General features: G+C 46.0%; 1 protein-coding gene across 3 annotated transcripts in view; it reads left to right on the forward strand.

Annotated features, from left to right (window-relative positions):
• Positions 1-15,902, forward strand: part of RIPOR3 (RIPOR family member 3) — a 70,304-nt gene that overhangs the window by 31,356 nt on the left and 23,046 nt on the right. For all 3 annotated transcript variants that reach the window (XM_054045296.1, XM_054045297.1, XM_054045298.1), the window contains exons 4-11: positions 1,169-1,247; positions 2,052-2,075; positions 2,238-2,291; positions 4,082-4,231; positions 5,522-5,585; positions 6,178-6,221; positions 6,951-7,076; positions 9,835-9,980. In XM_054045296.1, the coding sequence (XP_053901271.1) occupies positions 1,169-1,247; positions 2,052-2,075; positions 2,238-2,291; positions 4,082-4,231; positions 5,522-5,585; positions 6,178-6,221; positions 6,951-7,076; positions 9,835-9,980 (687 nt within the window). The remainder of the gene's footprint in view (positions 1-1,168; positions 1,248-2,051; positions 2,076-2,237; positions 2,292-4,081; positions 4,232-5,521; positions 5,586-6,177; positions 6,222-6,950; positions 7,077-9,834; positions 9,981-15,902) is intronic.

Genomic DNA, 15,902 nt, shown 5'->3' on the forward strand with positions numbered 1-15,902 from the left:
TGGCTGCTCTAGGGGACAGCAAAGGTAGCATTCAGTCCCTAGCTGCTCAGATAAACAAAGGGAATGTTTAAGAGGTGCTGACTGAGTGCTGACTGCTCCCATTAACTTTGGCTGGAGCGGCAGATGCTCAGCACCGCTGAAAATCAAGCCCAGAGGACTGAAGTGTTCAGTGTTTCAACCCTTTGACCTTGTGAGCTACAGCTGGCTAATGAGCTGCTCAGGTCTCAGTCAGCTCTGCAGCTCCTCCCTCCCCAAATGGCAGCTTCTGCTCCAGCGGCAAGGGTAACAAGGAGCACGGAGCTCCAGAACGCCACCTTCCCTATCCCAGTGCTCCGCTGGGAAGCTAAGCAGGAAGCCAGCAGCATGGCCCAAAGCCACCTTCCCCTTCTGAGGAGCCAAAGAGGCTGGGAGACACCTCCCTCTCCCACTTCTTATTTCCCCACTGTGGGTGGCCAAGCAAAAGGGGAGGTGGCAGGAGAGAGTGAGACATGGGAGCAGGCCCAGGCATGAGGGCTCCTCTGAAGGGATTGTGGCTCATGCAGGTAAAGGGTTGTCCTGAGGGGAAGAAAGTCGATGCAGGGAGGCTCCTGCTGCGAGGGCAGGGGCACACAGATGTACAGTGTGGGTGTAAGGAGGCGTACTATTTTGTTTCCTATGTACAGCACTTTTCAGCATTAGGAGCCTCCTGGGCCCCTGTTCCTCCTTTGAATGCCTCAGGGCAGCCTGTCCAAGATGGCGGCTGTCGCAGTGAGTTGCATGCTGTGCCCATTCACTTGCACTTTTGCTGTTTCTTGTTTCCTCTTAGTCTAAAACAAATCCCTCAGAACGATAAGGCTCTGGCTGTGTTCTCGGTGTGGGGGAAACAGAACATGAAGCTCTTGGAGTTGGGAGGGCACGTGAGGGGATGAGAGGTAGCAAGAAGGAGGGCAGCAGCTTCTAACCCACATGAAGCCCATCTTCTTTTCCAGCTGCCATGGCTCCCCTTTCCATTTCCAACTGTTCCTTCAGCTGCACCAGCTCAGCCCTTCCCAACCTCTGGCTACTTTTGAGGTGGGGGCGCAGAGAATCTCTCTTCTCTCCCTCCCCCTGGCCCTCTTAAACCTGTTCCTGGGGGTATCCTACTGCATATGCTAGAAGAAAATATCACTTTAGTTTTTTTCCTCTCCAGTGAATACCTCCAAGTGCATCAGGCTGAGTTGGATTATCTGTCTGCTCGACACAAAGATACAAAAAGGAACTCGAGACTGGTAAGATAATTCTCCGTATTAATCGCTTAGATGGTTTAAACAGAGCAGAGTTTTAAAAACAACGACTGTCTCTTACTTTTGGGACTCAAAGGGGCTTTCCATTTGTTAATGCTGAAAGTGAGAGGCTAGTATTATACCTATTTGCTAAATTCACCAAGTAAGTCAAGGCTAGATGTGGGGAAAGAACCCAGGAATCCTAACTCTCAGTATCCTGCTGTGTTCCCTGGATTGCACTCCTTCCCTTTTGGGACGGTAGCTAACTGCTGATTATTATGTGGCAAGTAATATACGTGCCTGTCTGTGTCTAGAAACTGAGGAGAAATAAAGATTAGGCAAAACTGGTGAAACATTGATTAATAGGTCCTAACAACTCTGATTCTGCAACATACAAAAATCCCAACAAAACCTTTGCTATTTGTAGTGCTAAGCTGTACAAAGCACCTCAGACTCTGTATTGGGACTGTCCTTGGGAACACAAAGTAACCTTCCAAGGCTGGATAAAGGATTCGAAAACCTCCCACCCACCTCGACCAATTTTCAAATCCTTACTATTTCTGAAAAATCATACTTTTGTGTGCCCTCAGTTTGGGCACCCAAAAATCAAGACACTGAAACTAAGAGGGTACTTTTGAAAATGATGGCCTTGCTGTCTGCCCATTGTATTGAACAATGCTGCTTACAAACATTGTAACTCTCTAAACAAAGACTCGGTGCAGCGTGGGCAGTTGTTCTGGCAGCAGATGTGGAAATGTCTTCAATATGTGCAAATGAATTCACAGGCAACTTGTCATATTTGTCTTTCAGGCTTTCTATTATGATCTGGATAAGGTAAGTACTCATTCTTTTGGAGGGGTAGGGACAGGACAGGTCACAGAAAGCAATGAACAGTGAAGTGCAAGTACTGATACTATATGCTCACTGAATAATTTAATGCCGTATTATGTGAATGTTTGTTTAAATAGCTTTTAATCCTTCTTTCCCTCTCTAAAGCAAATCCGCTCTGTTGAAAGGTATATCAGAAAACTGGAATTTCATATAAGCAAGGTAAGGGCTATTTATAGTCTGTGTATGGGAGATTTACACTGCTATATAAAATTTTTGATTAGAAAATACTTTCATGATAGCTTGTTTGTGCATAACATTGGGACTTCTGAAAGATGTAACTGCTTCCATTAGAAAAGGAGAGGGTGTGTATAGGTGTGTGGGTTGTGTGGTGTTTTTTGTTGAATGGCTCTATTCAGACTGAATCCTGGGCATAGCCCAACCTCAGCCTGCAGAACCAGTTTCTATGTCCTACCAGCTTACTCACAAGAAAGGTGCTGTTGGGAGGAGTTGCAAAGGGTGGTTGTTTTTGTTTTGTTTGTTTTTGCTTCCTGAAAGCCTAGGTGGTGGCATTTAATGGATTCTACCAATTTCCTGTCTGATTTGAAGGGCTCAAAAATATCTCTTACATACATGGAGCTGTATGTGTTTTCAACCCAGAATTCAGTGACTGCCCCCTATTTGCTTAGTCCACCCCCGAATTGAACCATGTCTCCTTTCACCCTCCATGCCTCATGGCTTAATAACAGTAGAATGAACCTGTTTTAAACCAGGCATATCCAGAGTCATGCCCTCACTAAATACACACTTGAGAGCCATGATGTACCCTACATACCCATCCATTTAGGGCCATTTTACCATGATTGGTATATAGGTAAGGGATTGGTTAGCCTGAGTAAGCAGAAGCCTTTCTCTGGGTTAGCACTGAAGCATCCGTGCCATAGGTCTCCCTATATAGTCACTTTGAGATTAAACAAATAGAGCAGCCCCATCTTTATCCATCTCAACATGCTCCTGTTGACTCTGTGAGTTGCCTCCTCAGTGTAGACTTGGAGATGGGAAGGGTGGCCCAGTGGTTAGGGCACTAGTCTAGGACCGGGAGACTGAGGTTTAATTCCCTCTTCTGCCACTAACTTCTTGTGTGACCTTAAGCAAGTTACTTAGCCTTGCTGTACCTCAGTTTACCATTGGTAAAATGGAGATAATAGCACTGCCCTGTCTCATAGGTGTTGTGAGGAGAAGTGCATTAAAGATTTCAGGGTCCTCAGATACAAGGTTCCCATTACCACACTAAGTACCTTGGAGAGCTGGATAGAATTCTAGGGCTACTTGTTCTGTCTTGTATCTGTGGTGGTGGTTTCCAAAGCCTGGTGCCCTACCTCTTTTGAAGTAGCGCTGGGAGAAACATGGCTCTCTGCTCAGATTTTGGAGTCCATGGTAGACTAAACAATGTGAGGTAGGGAAGCCTGTGTAGCCAAAACAGCAGAAAAACAATACCCCCCAAGAAATTATTTACCCATAACTTAGAAATGATCAACAGAAGGTTATCTGCAGAACAACTAATTAGAGGCTTTCAGGTTCTGGGGTGGGTTAGTACTTTTTGTTGGTGCTGGCTGGAAATGAACTTTTATTTAAGCGTTTGGCCTTAAACCTGGGACAGACCGTTAACAGTGACATGTTTCAAGGTTATGTAGGACCGTCTCATTAGCATGCTTTTCTTGTACTGTACAAAACCTCAAAAAAATCTTTAGCTGGTGGGATTAATCCTTTACCCACTCTTCCCTCCATCTGAAATCTTGGAGCCACTTTGTTGAAAAGGCTTCTTATGAGAGTAGGGGGTACGAGTCAGTGCTAGAACGATGGGATCTGCTCTCTTACAAGGGGAAATGTCAAACAAAAATTCCTCGTGTTAATGTTACTTCCCTCAACTCACTAAAACTGGAAACTGACCCCCGAGTGGTGTAAAATAGTCCTTTTTTTTTTTTTTCCCCTTCTTTTTTTCCCTATTAAAGGTAGAAGAACTATATGAAACTTACTGCATCCAGTGCAGGCTGCGAGATGGGGCCTCTAATATGAAACATGCCTTCTCCTTGACTCCCTCCACCAAAGCCTCCAGAGAGAGCCTGGTAGAACTTTATAAGAACCTCCAAGAATGCACAGAGGTAGGAGAACTCCTCAAGCATCTGACAAATAACTGACTCTTCTGTCTAAAGTCAAAGCGGTGGATACTGTACCAAAACATGCTGTTCTGAACTGTTGGCTCTCTGGTGGCCTGGGCTTAGAACATAACATGTAAAATTAGATGAAGATGCATAACAGCAGCTACAACTCACAACTTCCTCTATAAAAGTATTTTGCTGTCTAACTTTCCACCTTCATATGCAGTGACATGTACAGGGTAATGCGGTTTGCTTGCTTGTAACCAAATGTGTTCATGAAGTGTGCATAGAAAGTCCCTTGAATTTGATCTGTAACATTAGGACTGAATCTAGCTTTCATAGGAAGTTATTTGGGGGTGGGGGTGGGGTGTCATAGATTCATAGACTTTAAGGTCGGAAGGGACTATTACGATCGTCTAGTCCAACGTCCCGCACAGTGCAGGCTACAGAATCTCACCCAGTCACTCCTGTAACAAACCCCTATCCTATGTCTGAGCCATTGAAGTCCTCCGATCATGGCTTAAAGACTTCAAGGTGCAGAGAATCCTCCAGCAAGTGACCCATGCCCCATGCTACAGAGGAAGGCAAGAAAAACCCAGGGCTTCTGCCAATCTGCCCTGGAGGAAAATTCCTTCCCGACCCCAAATATGGCGATCAGCTAAACCCTTTCCATTGACTTCCAATGGGAGCCATAGTTAATAACTTACTGTGTGAGTAAGTCAGGGTAGGTCTACACTTCAAGCAGGAGGTGTAAATTTCAGCTTGAGGAGACGTACCCACATTAACTCTGATGGCACCAGCCTGCTCAAAATGGCATAGCTGTAACCGCACAAGCAGTGGGAGGGGCTACCTGTCTAAGTATGTGCCTCGAGTCTTGGACAAGATTGTTGTTGTACTGCTGCTGTGGCTAGGGTCTATCTCTTTTTCAAGTGCACTAGCTCCATCAGAACTAGTGCTAATATGTCTCCTCAAGCTGGAATTTACACCTCCAGCTCAAAGTGTAGCTCTGTCCTGAATGGGGAAGACTGTGTGAAGCGTATTACTTAAACAACCTTGCTCCTCTGCAGAGCTGGGATATAACGTCCCATCCTGAAAGTAGCATTTAAAAAAAAAAACTGCCTCAGTATGCAGGAGTGTTAATGGTGTGTAAAATGTATGTTCTTTTGCAAACCGCTCTAACCTGGTCTGTGATGTGTTTGTCTTCAAGAATGGAGACAAAATGGCTGCCACTTTCTCATAGTACCATTTACTCCACTCTTCGGTCAATGTAATTGCTCTGTCTTTCTCTTCCAGGATATGTGTCTGATTGAAGGGGCACTGGAGGTGCACTTGGGAGAATTTCACTTGAAAATGAAAGGTAACCCTTGTACTATTCTACAGCATTCATCACTTGAGCCAGAAGCTCTTCAGCTTGGCTGTATAAAGGACTGATCCAAAGCTCATTGAAGTCTGGGAGCTGGGCTTTGGATTGGGACCTAAACTGACTCCGATAGCTCAGTGGTTTGAGCATTAGCCTACTAAACCCAGGGTTCTGAGTTCGATCCTTGAGGAGGCCATTTAGGGATCTGGGGCAAAAATCTGTCTGGGGATTAGTTCTGCTTTGAGCATGGGGTTGGACTAGATGACCTCCTGAGGTTCCTTCCAACCCTGATATTCTGTGCTTCTCATTTCCCCCCCTTCCCCATTCATGTGAAACAAATTTGTCCCTGCTCTGCAGCATTCTTTTATATGTGACTGTTGAAGCAGGACTTTCCTCTTCCCCACCCCTATGCAAAGTTTGCAATATTAAATAAGACAAATGCTAACAACTCCTCCATGTGAATTTTGCTGTAAGGGGACATTAATCAGAGTGTCACCTGGGTATTTAATGCAAGTTGAGATTTGTTAATAGATATTTTGAAACTCTCTCAAACTACAAACATTACAAGGGGTTTTCCTTCTCTTTTCAGGGTTGGTGGGCTACGCACGTCTCTGCCCAGGGGACCAGTATGAGGTGCAGTACACAGCAATCCATTTTCTCTTACAACTTTCAATTATGGGCTTGCACCTGTAACGTGCAGGTGGGGAGTGTGGGGATGTGTAGGCTGAGCAGGAGAGAGAATGCAGGGAAACCAGAAGCTATATGGGTGTTGCATAGCTACCAAGTTATTCCTGCCTCAGTGTGAAGCTGAAAGACTTGGCTAAGTGCCTTGATAGAGAGCAGTGTCCAGGTACCTGGGAGACCTAAATCTTCCAGAAGAGCTCATTGGGGACCTGGCTGGAGTCTAAAACCACCTTGAAAGAGGGTAGTAGCAATACTGCTGCCTATCCATAGGGTAGATCCCAATTGGAACAACTGCCCTGAAGGGCACAGGACTGCATAACTGTGTGTACAAAGCCTATGGCTTTCATCCCAGTAGTTTCAATTCTAACCCACTTTTTTCTTCCTGCCACTAACAAAACTCCAAATCACTTTAAAATCTGTCCTGCTCTGATGCCGGACATTACACGACAGTAACTCACTCTCTGCATTACAACAACACGTACGCTTTGGTATCTGACTTAGCCACCCAAGTTTTTCTTGGACAGGTGGGGCACAGAACTACTTGGCAACTCCACCCCTGCTTCTTAAAAAGCATAGCAATCAAAGGAACAAGCCCGAGCTCTGCAGTATGGGGAGGGAGGGATGGTGCTATCTTGGGATTTGCTGATTCTAGCCGCCTCTTCCCTATGTGGCTTCTAGGTGTTTGTGCGACTGGGACGCCAGAAGTGGAAGCTGAAGGGCAAGATTGAGACGGATGACAGCCAAACATGGGATGAGGAAGAGAAGGTTTTTATACCCAACCTCCATGAGAAGTTTGAAATAAAGGTAGCTGTCTGCAGTGGCTGGATTGGAGCCATTGGTTAGCAAGTAGCTTGCCTTCCCACACAGCTCTCTGCCTAGCACGCTTTTAAAAAACAACATGAATTTTCACAGCTCCATAGAAACAGCAATTAATCAATGTTCTGCTTGCTGAGCTGGCCTCTGATCTCTGCTTCTGCTTTCTTTCCCAGGACTCTTGTAACGGCAACTGGGTTAATGCTTCTGCTTTTCCATATATTGGAATGACCCCTTTTTAAGATCTGCATCCAAGGTTTGGTGGTGGTTAGGGGTCCACGGCTTGGATGGAGTAATTATATTGCATGCAAGATTTGGGGGATTTTCTTACACACTTTTTAGAGCAGGGTAACTCTATGTATGTAGGTATGTATGTATGTATACTTTGGGTGTATATATAAGCCAAACTTTCCCCTTCCTGGGGTTTCCCTGCATGACCTCTTCTGTCTCAGGCCCTAATTTCCTCTGCCCCAGAGATACTCTAAAGCCATGTATATCGTATTGGAGCTAATGAGATCCTCCTTCCAGTGTGAGTCAGGCATAATTATTCAGTATCTTTGGGCAGGATTCTGCCACTTGGCATTAGAGTGGCTCATTGGAGGACTCCCTGCTATACCATACAGATGCATGGTAGGCACTTTATTCTTTCACGTAGGTAAAAGTTGGATCCTCCTGTTCCTGTTACTATTACTACTGCCGCTTCCACCTGTTTTACATTACATCCTGACCTGGCAGCTGCTGCTTAGGAGCAAACGCCTGTTGTGATCTGGACTCCTCTGAAGGCCAGATCCTGCCGTCATGACTCCCATCAACTTAGATGGGAGCGGAGACTAAAATAGACTGCAGGGTTGGGCTGGACCTTCACTACACGAGTGAAACACATTGTTTTGTAGTGCCAACGTAGGGCTTTCAATGCCTGGAAGCCATACAAAATAGCTATTGCAACACCCCATCCCTTCTGACAGCATGTGAGTTACATAGGAAAGAATTCCTGACTTCTAGCCAGTAGAGCTTTTAGAAATGTTCTTAAAATGTTTTTTCCCCGCTGCACAATAAGAAGCCGGAGAGAAGCTAATTCAGATGCATGTTTTCTCATAATATTTGCAAAAACATGAATGGCTCTGTATGCCAGTGAAAATGACTCACCTCAAAGTTCAAGAGAGAGGTTATATGACTTGGGTTTCATGCCAGTTTATTAAACCTGACTGACTCTAGTTTCTTTGCTTTCCCTCTCCCCACAAGTGTGAATTGGGTGAAATTTTCAAGTGCCAGATTCCCACCTCCAAAAGTGACTTAGGCTCCTAATTACCATTAACTCTCAAATGAGATGTATGTGCTTCTGAAAACTTTACCTGCTAAATCTGTCCCTGATCCTAAATATGACAGACCCCTTGATGTACAAAAGTAGTAATATGCCTTTGTCCTGCTGCATCTTGGTTGTGGGTTTTCCAGCCCCACTTCCCAGGACTGCAGACAGACTTGAGAACTGGGGAGCTGTTTCTCTGCCATTGCTGGACTCAGCTGTGTCTGAAGAAGCTGTGGGTCAGACTGCAAAGCATGTGTAATGGGCTACAACTGGGATGAGCTACTGACCAATGAAGGGTGTGCTACTTGTAAACCATGAGAGGAGGGATGCTGAAGACCTGTCGGCTTTGATTCTGAGCGGCAGCTGAGCTCAGCTTGGCCCAAGAGGGAGTGGTAGACCAGGGCTGTGTCCACATTCTGGAGGTTGTTGGGGACTGGAACAGCCTTACATGGGTAGGGAGCTGGACTAGACTATCAGGGGTGGCCAACCTGAGCCTGAGAAGGAGCCAGAATTTACCAATGTACATTGCCAAAGAGCCACAGTAATATGTCAGCAGCCCCCTATCAGCTTCCCCTGCTCCTAGCGCCTCCCGCCCACTGGCAACCCTGCCGATCATCGCCTCCCTCTCCCTCCCCGCACCTCCCGATCAGGGTCTGGGGGAAAGGTGGGAGGAGTGAGGGCATGGCAGACTCAGGGGAGGGGGTGGGAAGGGGTGGAGTGGGGGTAGGGCGTGTGGCAGAGCCAGGGGTTGAGCAGTGGGCACCCCCTGGCACATTGGAAAGTTGGCGCCTTTAGCTCCAGCCCCGGAGTCGCTGCCTATACAAGGAGCCGCATATTAACTTCTGAAGAACCGCATGTGGCTCCGGGGCCACAGGTTAGCCCCCCCTGGATTAGATAATCTCTAGGGTCTCTACCCTAGATGATTTTTGGGTCAAATCCAGGGATGGGTGAGGCTTGCTGTAAAATATATATCTTGCAGCAAAATGGGCTCCAGAGTTCCAGGTTGTTTGTCTGATACAGAGTTACTTGAATATACACTAAAACTAGAATTTGCAGGGTGCCTAAGTTTAGGCTCCTAAATAAGTGGATGACTTTCACTCTCAGAAGTGCTAAACACTCCTAGCCCCCATTGGTGTGAATGGGAGCAGCGTATGGCTCAGCATCTATGGAAAATCAGCCCGTTACTATTTAGGGGCCTAAACGTAAGCACCCAGGCTTGAAAAACTTGGCCTATGGCCTCAAAGAGCTGATCCTAGGCTGCCATGTTCATTGTGTACACAAACTGGCCAGTTCCTCAATATGGGTGGTAGAGAATCTGTGTCTCATGGGCATGATGAACTGGACTCAGCCATATCCCGTGAGTCCAGCCTCTCTAAACTCCTCCGCTATCCTTCATGTGTGTCCGGTATCTGGCAAAATGAAAATGGGTTTGTGCCTCTGTAGGTCACAGAGCTGCGGGGACTGACCACGATTCTAGTTGGTATGGTAACGTGTGACAGCATCGACTTCTTTACAACCAGGCCTCAGGCGATCATTGTGGATATAACTGAGCTAGGCACCATCAAGCTACAGCTGGAGGTCGTCTGGAAGTGAGTACAACTCCAAATGCTGAACATGGGAGTGGGGGGAGAGGACTGTTAACAGGGCCTTAGTGCTTGTGATGGGTGCCACTTTAACAGCACTCAACACTACAGTCCTCTTTCTGTTCACACCACAGGTGCAGCCTAGGTAGCAGCAGCGCAAGCCTTCCCACAGCACCCCCCGCCAATGTGCCTGAACCCTGATCTGGAGGGACCAATCCCAGGGAGGAGAGGATAGCCCCTCTCTCCATGGCCCTTCAGCTCTTTGCTCTGTGTTGAGGCTGCCAACAATGGAGCCAGCTGTGTCTGGCTTTTATTTAGGTTTCTGCTTTGTCCAGAATCAGTGTTCAGTTTGTGGTGTAGGCACATCTCTGAAATGCAAAGAATGGACTTAAAGAAGATGAAATGAAGCTGAAAACAGCAGCTCTTAGACACCACCATACGAATATGGTTGAGGTTTAGAGAAATCACTACAGTTACAGGGGCCAAGCCCTCCTTTAAAAATGAGGTTTCCTCAAAGGTTTGGCTGCTGTCACACTCGACTTTTTGACATGGTGATCACAGTTGCTTGTGCACAGTTGTGAAACATTATTATGATCCCAGTGTGATTGCGTCTATGGTGCATCGCACACACCCAGCCCTCGAAGAGTTAGTTGCTACCTGTGATTTGATGCATTGTTTTACATTTTTAGATTTGTAAAGTTTTCTAGTAAATTACCACTACTATTAAAGGAAAAATTTCATTTTATGGGTGCTGCATTGAGAGATTTCCTGAATCTTTTCTGCCAGGTACACCTCAAAATCCTCACTCCAGAAATCTTAATTTGCATCTTGAGCCCCTCCATAATTTACCATCCATGTGAAGGCTTTATCCTGGGCTCTCTAATGCAGGTGTAGATGCCCGGAAGACAGGTGCTGCATTGGTATTCTCATATGTGGTTGAGGCTGGTCTATATAAGATGTGGCCACATGCTGGTCCTGCCTCTCTGACTGTAGGATGGCTCTTTAACAGCCGTTCTCTCCTGATGTCAATTGCTGGCATATTTCAGTTGTTGTAGCTCCCTTCTGCTGAAGAGAGGGCACAGACTGTTTTTGTGGCCACGGTCAGAATTAAATGATTACTCCCTTTTTAAATAGCCGTGACCTGCCCTCCTGTTAGGGCTGAGGGGGTTGGAAAAAGACTGTCACTAATCTGCTATGGATTTTTCACTAGCGCAGGTACACACCGTAACTCATCTAAACTTGAAATGGAAAACCATCTAAAACTGGCGCCCCCTGCCAATATGAGAAGGAAATGGCTTGCAAAGCAAGCTAAGAAACAGACCGAGTCAGCATTTAACAGAATGTGGCAGAGCTTCAATTTTCTTGAGAAGCAGAGGCAACCACTGTCCTACTGTGGATCGACAGTTTGGTGTCTGTAATGAATCCAAACTACTCATTCGGGAAGGCAGCTGTGTGTGTGTGAGAGAGTCAGTGTCATAATGCATTTCATATTTCCAGGGTTGCAGTATATTGCAAACTCTTATTTTATACTTGCAAAGTGCTGGGTGCCCCTCTGGTACAGGAGAATGCTAACTTACTCTCCACTACCTCAAACCCAGCTATGTTTGTGAAGTACCCAGCCAATCAATGCGAGCAGCACCTTTACTGCTGGCTGTTTTCAGCTCCATCATCAGGGCTGGAAAAGGGTCTTGGAATATATTTGGTAACAACTAGAACTAACATGCAAAGTTCAGATCTGAAGGACTTGTGGGTTTAGGCCCCTCTTCAGGAATGGGGAACAACCTGACTAATCCTCTATTTCTAAGAGTATTTGGAAACCTAGCTTGGCTTCTGCTTTGGTGCTGTCTTTAGCTACCAACAGGTGAAATACTGTAAAGAGCCTTCCCATGAGTCTTCCAGCCCCAATGTAGCTAAGTAGCTGAACTTTCAGGTTGCTCTCTGGAACATATGACATTCATGGAGTATCCTACATGGTTTTCCAGTGCCTTTTTGTGAGCAAATGGTTTGTCACACATCCTGCCATTTTCTTCCACACCTGTTTAGCTCAGTTTTGTAGTGCAACAAAATATCAGTGTGGTCAAAAGCATCTGAAGTTTTGTTTTCAAACACTTGAAGTAAATGAAAACACACATAGCAGAGCTCAATGCCTGCACCTGTTGTTTATCATACCCCCCTTTTTTTTTCCTTCTCCCCAGAGCTAGTGTTGGGCACCAGTGTATATTATTTTTGATTTGTGTTTTGTTTTGGTTTTTTTGTTGCAGCTGCTCTGAGGTTTGCAAGGGCCCTAACATTTCTTCTTTGGAAGCTTGAGCTAGTACTTGGCTTAACAGCAAAGCATCATTCCACAAGCATTGACCACTGAGGTTCTGATTGGTGATCTCTGGGTGATCTGTCTTACCCTGGGATGCTAGAACAACTTTTATAGTGCGGGTGCTGATGATGGAAACCTTGGTTTCCATCATTTGGTGTTTGTTACTTCAAGCTAGAGGGGCACCCCCAGCACCCTTATTGCAGCATCACTAGCAAAAGTCCCTAGCATAAACATGGTTATAGCAGCAAAACTGTTCTTTTGCCAGGAATACAGAATACGGGTATAGCATGTGGATTTACATGCATGCCATTTGTAGTTGTAAGCAAAGGCCATCAGGTTAGAATTGGCCAAAATTTTTAATGTAATGTGACTTTTTAATGCTAAAAATGTCTTTCCATTTTGACCAAAAAAAAAAAGTAGTGTGTGTGTGTGATGATTTTTTCAGGTTTTTGCTCAAATGCTAAACCTCTTTAGTTTTTAGCAACCACAAACTAATTTGGGAGTGGAGGGGCAGCAGCATGGTATTTTCAGGCTTTCAACAAAAACGGAAACTTTCTGAAGAAAACAACACAACATAGAATATCAGGGTTGGAAGGGACCTCAAGAGGTCATCTAGTCCAACCCCCTGCTCAAAGCAGGACAAATTCCCAACTAAATCATCCCAGCCAAGGCTTTGTCAAGCCGGGCCTTAAAAACCTCCAAGGAAGGAGACTCCATCACCTCCCTAGGTAACGCATTCCAGTGTTTCACCACCCTCCTAGTGAAATAGTTTTTCCTAACAACCACCACTCGCAAATTTCTTTGCAAGAACAAACCCATCCCTACATGCTCTACTTCTGGGCTTAAAATGAGCACGAAGATTGCGTTGGAAAAAGTGATCTGAAGCCCCGAGTGCAGTGTTGGAGGTGCTTCTACTATATTGAATGAGTCTTTAAACCATCTCTTGCCATAGTATCTCTGTTGAAATCTGGGGAGCACTGTACTGCGCGTACCTCCACAGAGCTGAGCCTGGAAGACATCTCTTCCTATCTAATTTTCCCTCTCACCCACAAGGGCAAATGACTGCCACGGATGAACACTGTTGCTTTGCTTTTAATCCTGCTAGTGCTGTTTCTATAATTGTGTGTGCATAAATTCCTGCGCCTCTGGGGGAAGGGAGGGTGGTAACGCACCTTCTTGTTCAGAGATTTTGTTAGTCCCTCAACCTTGTGGACAACTTAAAAACTCCACTAGGCAAATGGCACCTCTGACTGATCTCCCTGGCACACTGTTGCTTCTCTTGGCACTTAGCAGCAACTGCAGTGTGCGAATGACATACTAATACCATTCTACACCCAAACCCACTCAATTCTGATTAAGGCCAGGTCTACAGTGAGAATGCTTGGCTAACAGAGCTATATCAGTGTTCTGTATTCCTGGCAAAAGAACAGTTTTGCTGCTATAACCATGTTTATGCTAGGGGCTTTTGCTAGCCTAGCTACATTGATCAGGGATCATGCCCCTGACTGATGTAGCTATGTTGGCAGAAGTTGGTAGCATAGACTGAAAGTCTTGGGCCAGGTCTATCTCTACTTACTTCAGAGTGTATGGAGCCTTTGAGCATCAAATAAACCAACATATAGGAGACATGAACACAAGAGAAGTGACTTGATTTCAAAAACTCAAATGATTCCCTGGTAATCAGTGGTGCAAGCAGAAATCATTTCTTGCTGGCACGCTGCACTATGGTGACCAGACAGCAAGTGTGAAAAATCAGGACGGGGGCGAGGTGGTAATAGGAGCCTATATAAGAAAAAGACCCAAAAATCGGGACTGTCCCTATAAAATCGGGACATCTGGTCACCCTACGCTGCACTCATGGGAGGGCTACGAAGGCGAGGCACATGACCTCCCTGCATGACTTTTCCCTGTCCCCTCCGCTTGATTCACATCCATCCCACGTTAGGTGGGGGGGGGGAACTCTATCCTCCCCCTCCTGTGCCGGAGACTTCTGCTGTTCAGACCCCAGGCAGGAGGACTCAGGAGATGAAGCTGTGTGGAAGGGCTGGGGGCGGTACAGCCGTGCCGGAGGAGCTGTCGGTGTGGGGCCACCTCGCTGCCCCCCGTTCTGCTCCTCTCGCCGCTGCAGTTCCCGAGAGATCTAGGCTCTCTGGAACCACAGCAGCAATAGGAGAAGAAGAAAATGTGGCCGCCGGGCAGCCCCACGCCGGCAGCTCCTCCCACGTGGCTGCTGTACTACCCCCAGCTCTGTCCTCAGGCATGGCTGCTGTACAGACCGCAGGCAGGAGGACTCAAGAGATGTAGTTGTGTGGAAGGGAGGGACTGGGGCCAGGCTTCTCCTGTGTCTTTTGGCATACAGGTATGGCATACCGGACTGTACCACCATACGTGCACCAGAGCTGGTAATACTTGGCAGCATTGGTCCAGCTGTAACACTTTTTTGCCTCCAAGAAACAAGAGATTTTCAACTTGGCAACTGCCCAGCTGGGAACAACGTTAATGGTGACATACATCCCCTGTGAGCTAACCCCCCCTGAGGACTCTTGATGCTTACCAGAGCATTTCTGCCATATTTCTCTAATGTGTAAGGTTTGCACAATACCTTGGTATCCCACCAAGCAGCTTCTCCAGAGCACTTGCACATGGAACTGGCCAGCTCCTATTCTCTGACAGCTTATCTGCTGAAGCTGTTCCTACAGAGGAATATTTGCACAGTGATAAGATAAGGGTGTTTCCATTTTAAAAAACAAAACCACTCAAAATAACAGCTCTTTTCAGAGCAATAGCAGCTTTCCATCCCTAAAATGACTGACTAATCAAGTCCAGTTGTGACACCCAAACTTCCCTCCTGGGCCAGCTCCCACCCCAGTAGCTGTGGAGTGAGAGCTCTAACTGCAACTTGCTTTTTTTGGTTTTAAGCTGTGCATGCTCTCTTAGCCTAGATAGCTTTGATAAACCTCCTACTGCCTCTTTTGCAGACTTCAGTTGGTTGGGGTATTTCTACACTGCAGTCAGAAGTAGTCATACCTATGCTACAAAGAGTCCTGTGGCACCTTTAAGACTAACAGAAGTTATTGGAGCATAAGCTTTTGTGGGTGAATGCCCACTTCGTTGGATGCATGTAATGGAAATTTCCAGAGGCAGGTATAAATATGCAGGCAAGAATCAGTCTAGAGATAACGAGGTTAGTTCAATCAGGGAGGATGAGGCCCTCTTCTAGCAGTTGAGGTGTGAACACTCAGGGAGGAGAAACTGCTTTTGTAGTTGGCTAACCATTCACAGTCTTTGTTTAATCCTGAGCTGATGATGTCAAATTTGCAATTGGAGTCTAGTCCTGAAGTTGTTTTGCTGCAGGATGGCTACCTTTAAATCTGCTATTGTGTATCCAGGAAGGTTGAAGTGTTCTCCTACAGGTTTTTGTATATCGATATTTGTATATCAGTATACAAAAACCTGTAGGAGAACACTTCAACCTTCCTGGACACACAACAGCAGATTTAAAGGTAGCCATCCTGCAGCAAAAAAACTTCAGGACCAGACTCCAAAGAGGAAACTGCTGAACTTCAGTTCATTTGCAAATTTGACACCATCAGATCAGGATTAAACAAAGACTGTGA

Source organism: Malaclemys terrapin, chromosome 12 (genome assembly GCF_027887155.1).
Source record: "Malaclemys terrapin pileata isolate rMalTer1 chromosome 12, rMalTer1.hap1, whole genome shotgun sequence".
In the NCBI taxonomy this organism is placed as follows: Eukaryota; Metazoa; Chordata; order Testudines; family Emydidae; genus Malaclemys; species Malaclemys terrapin.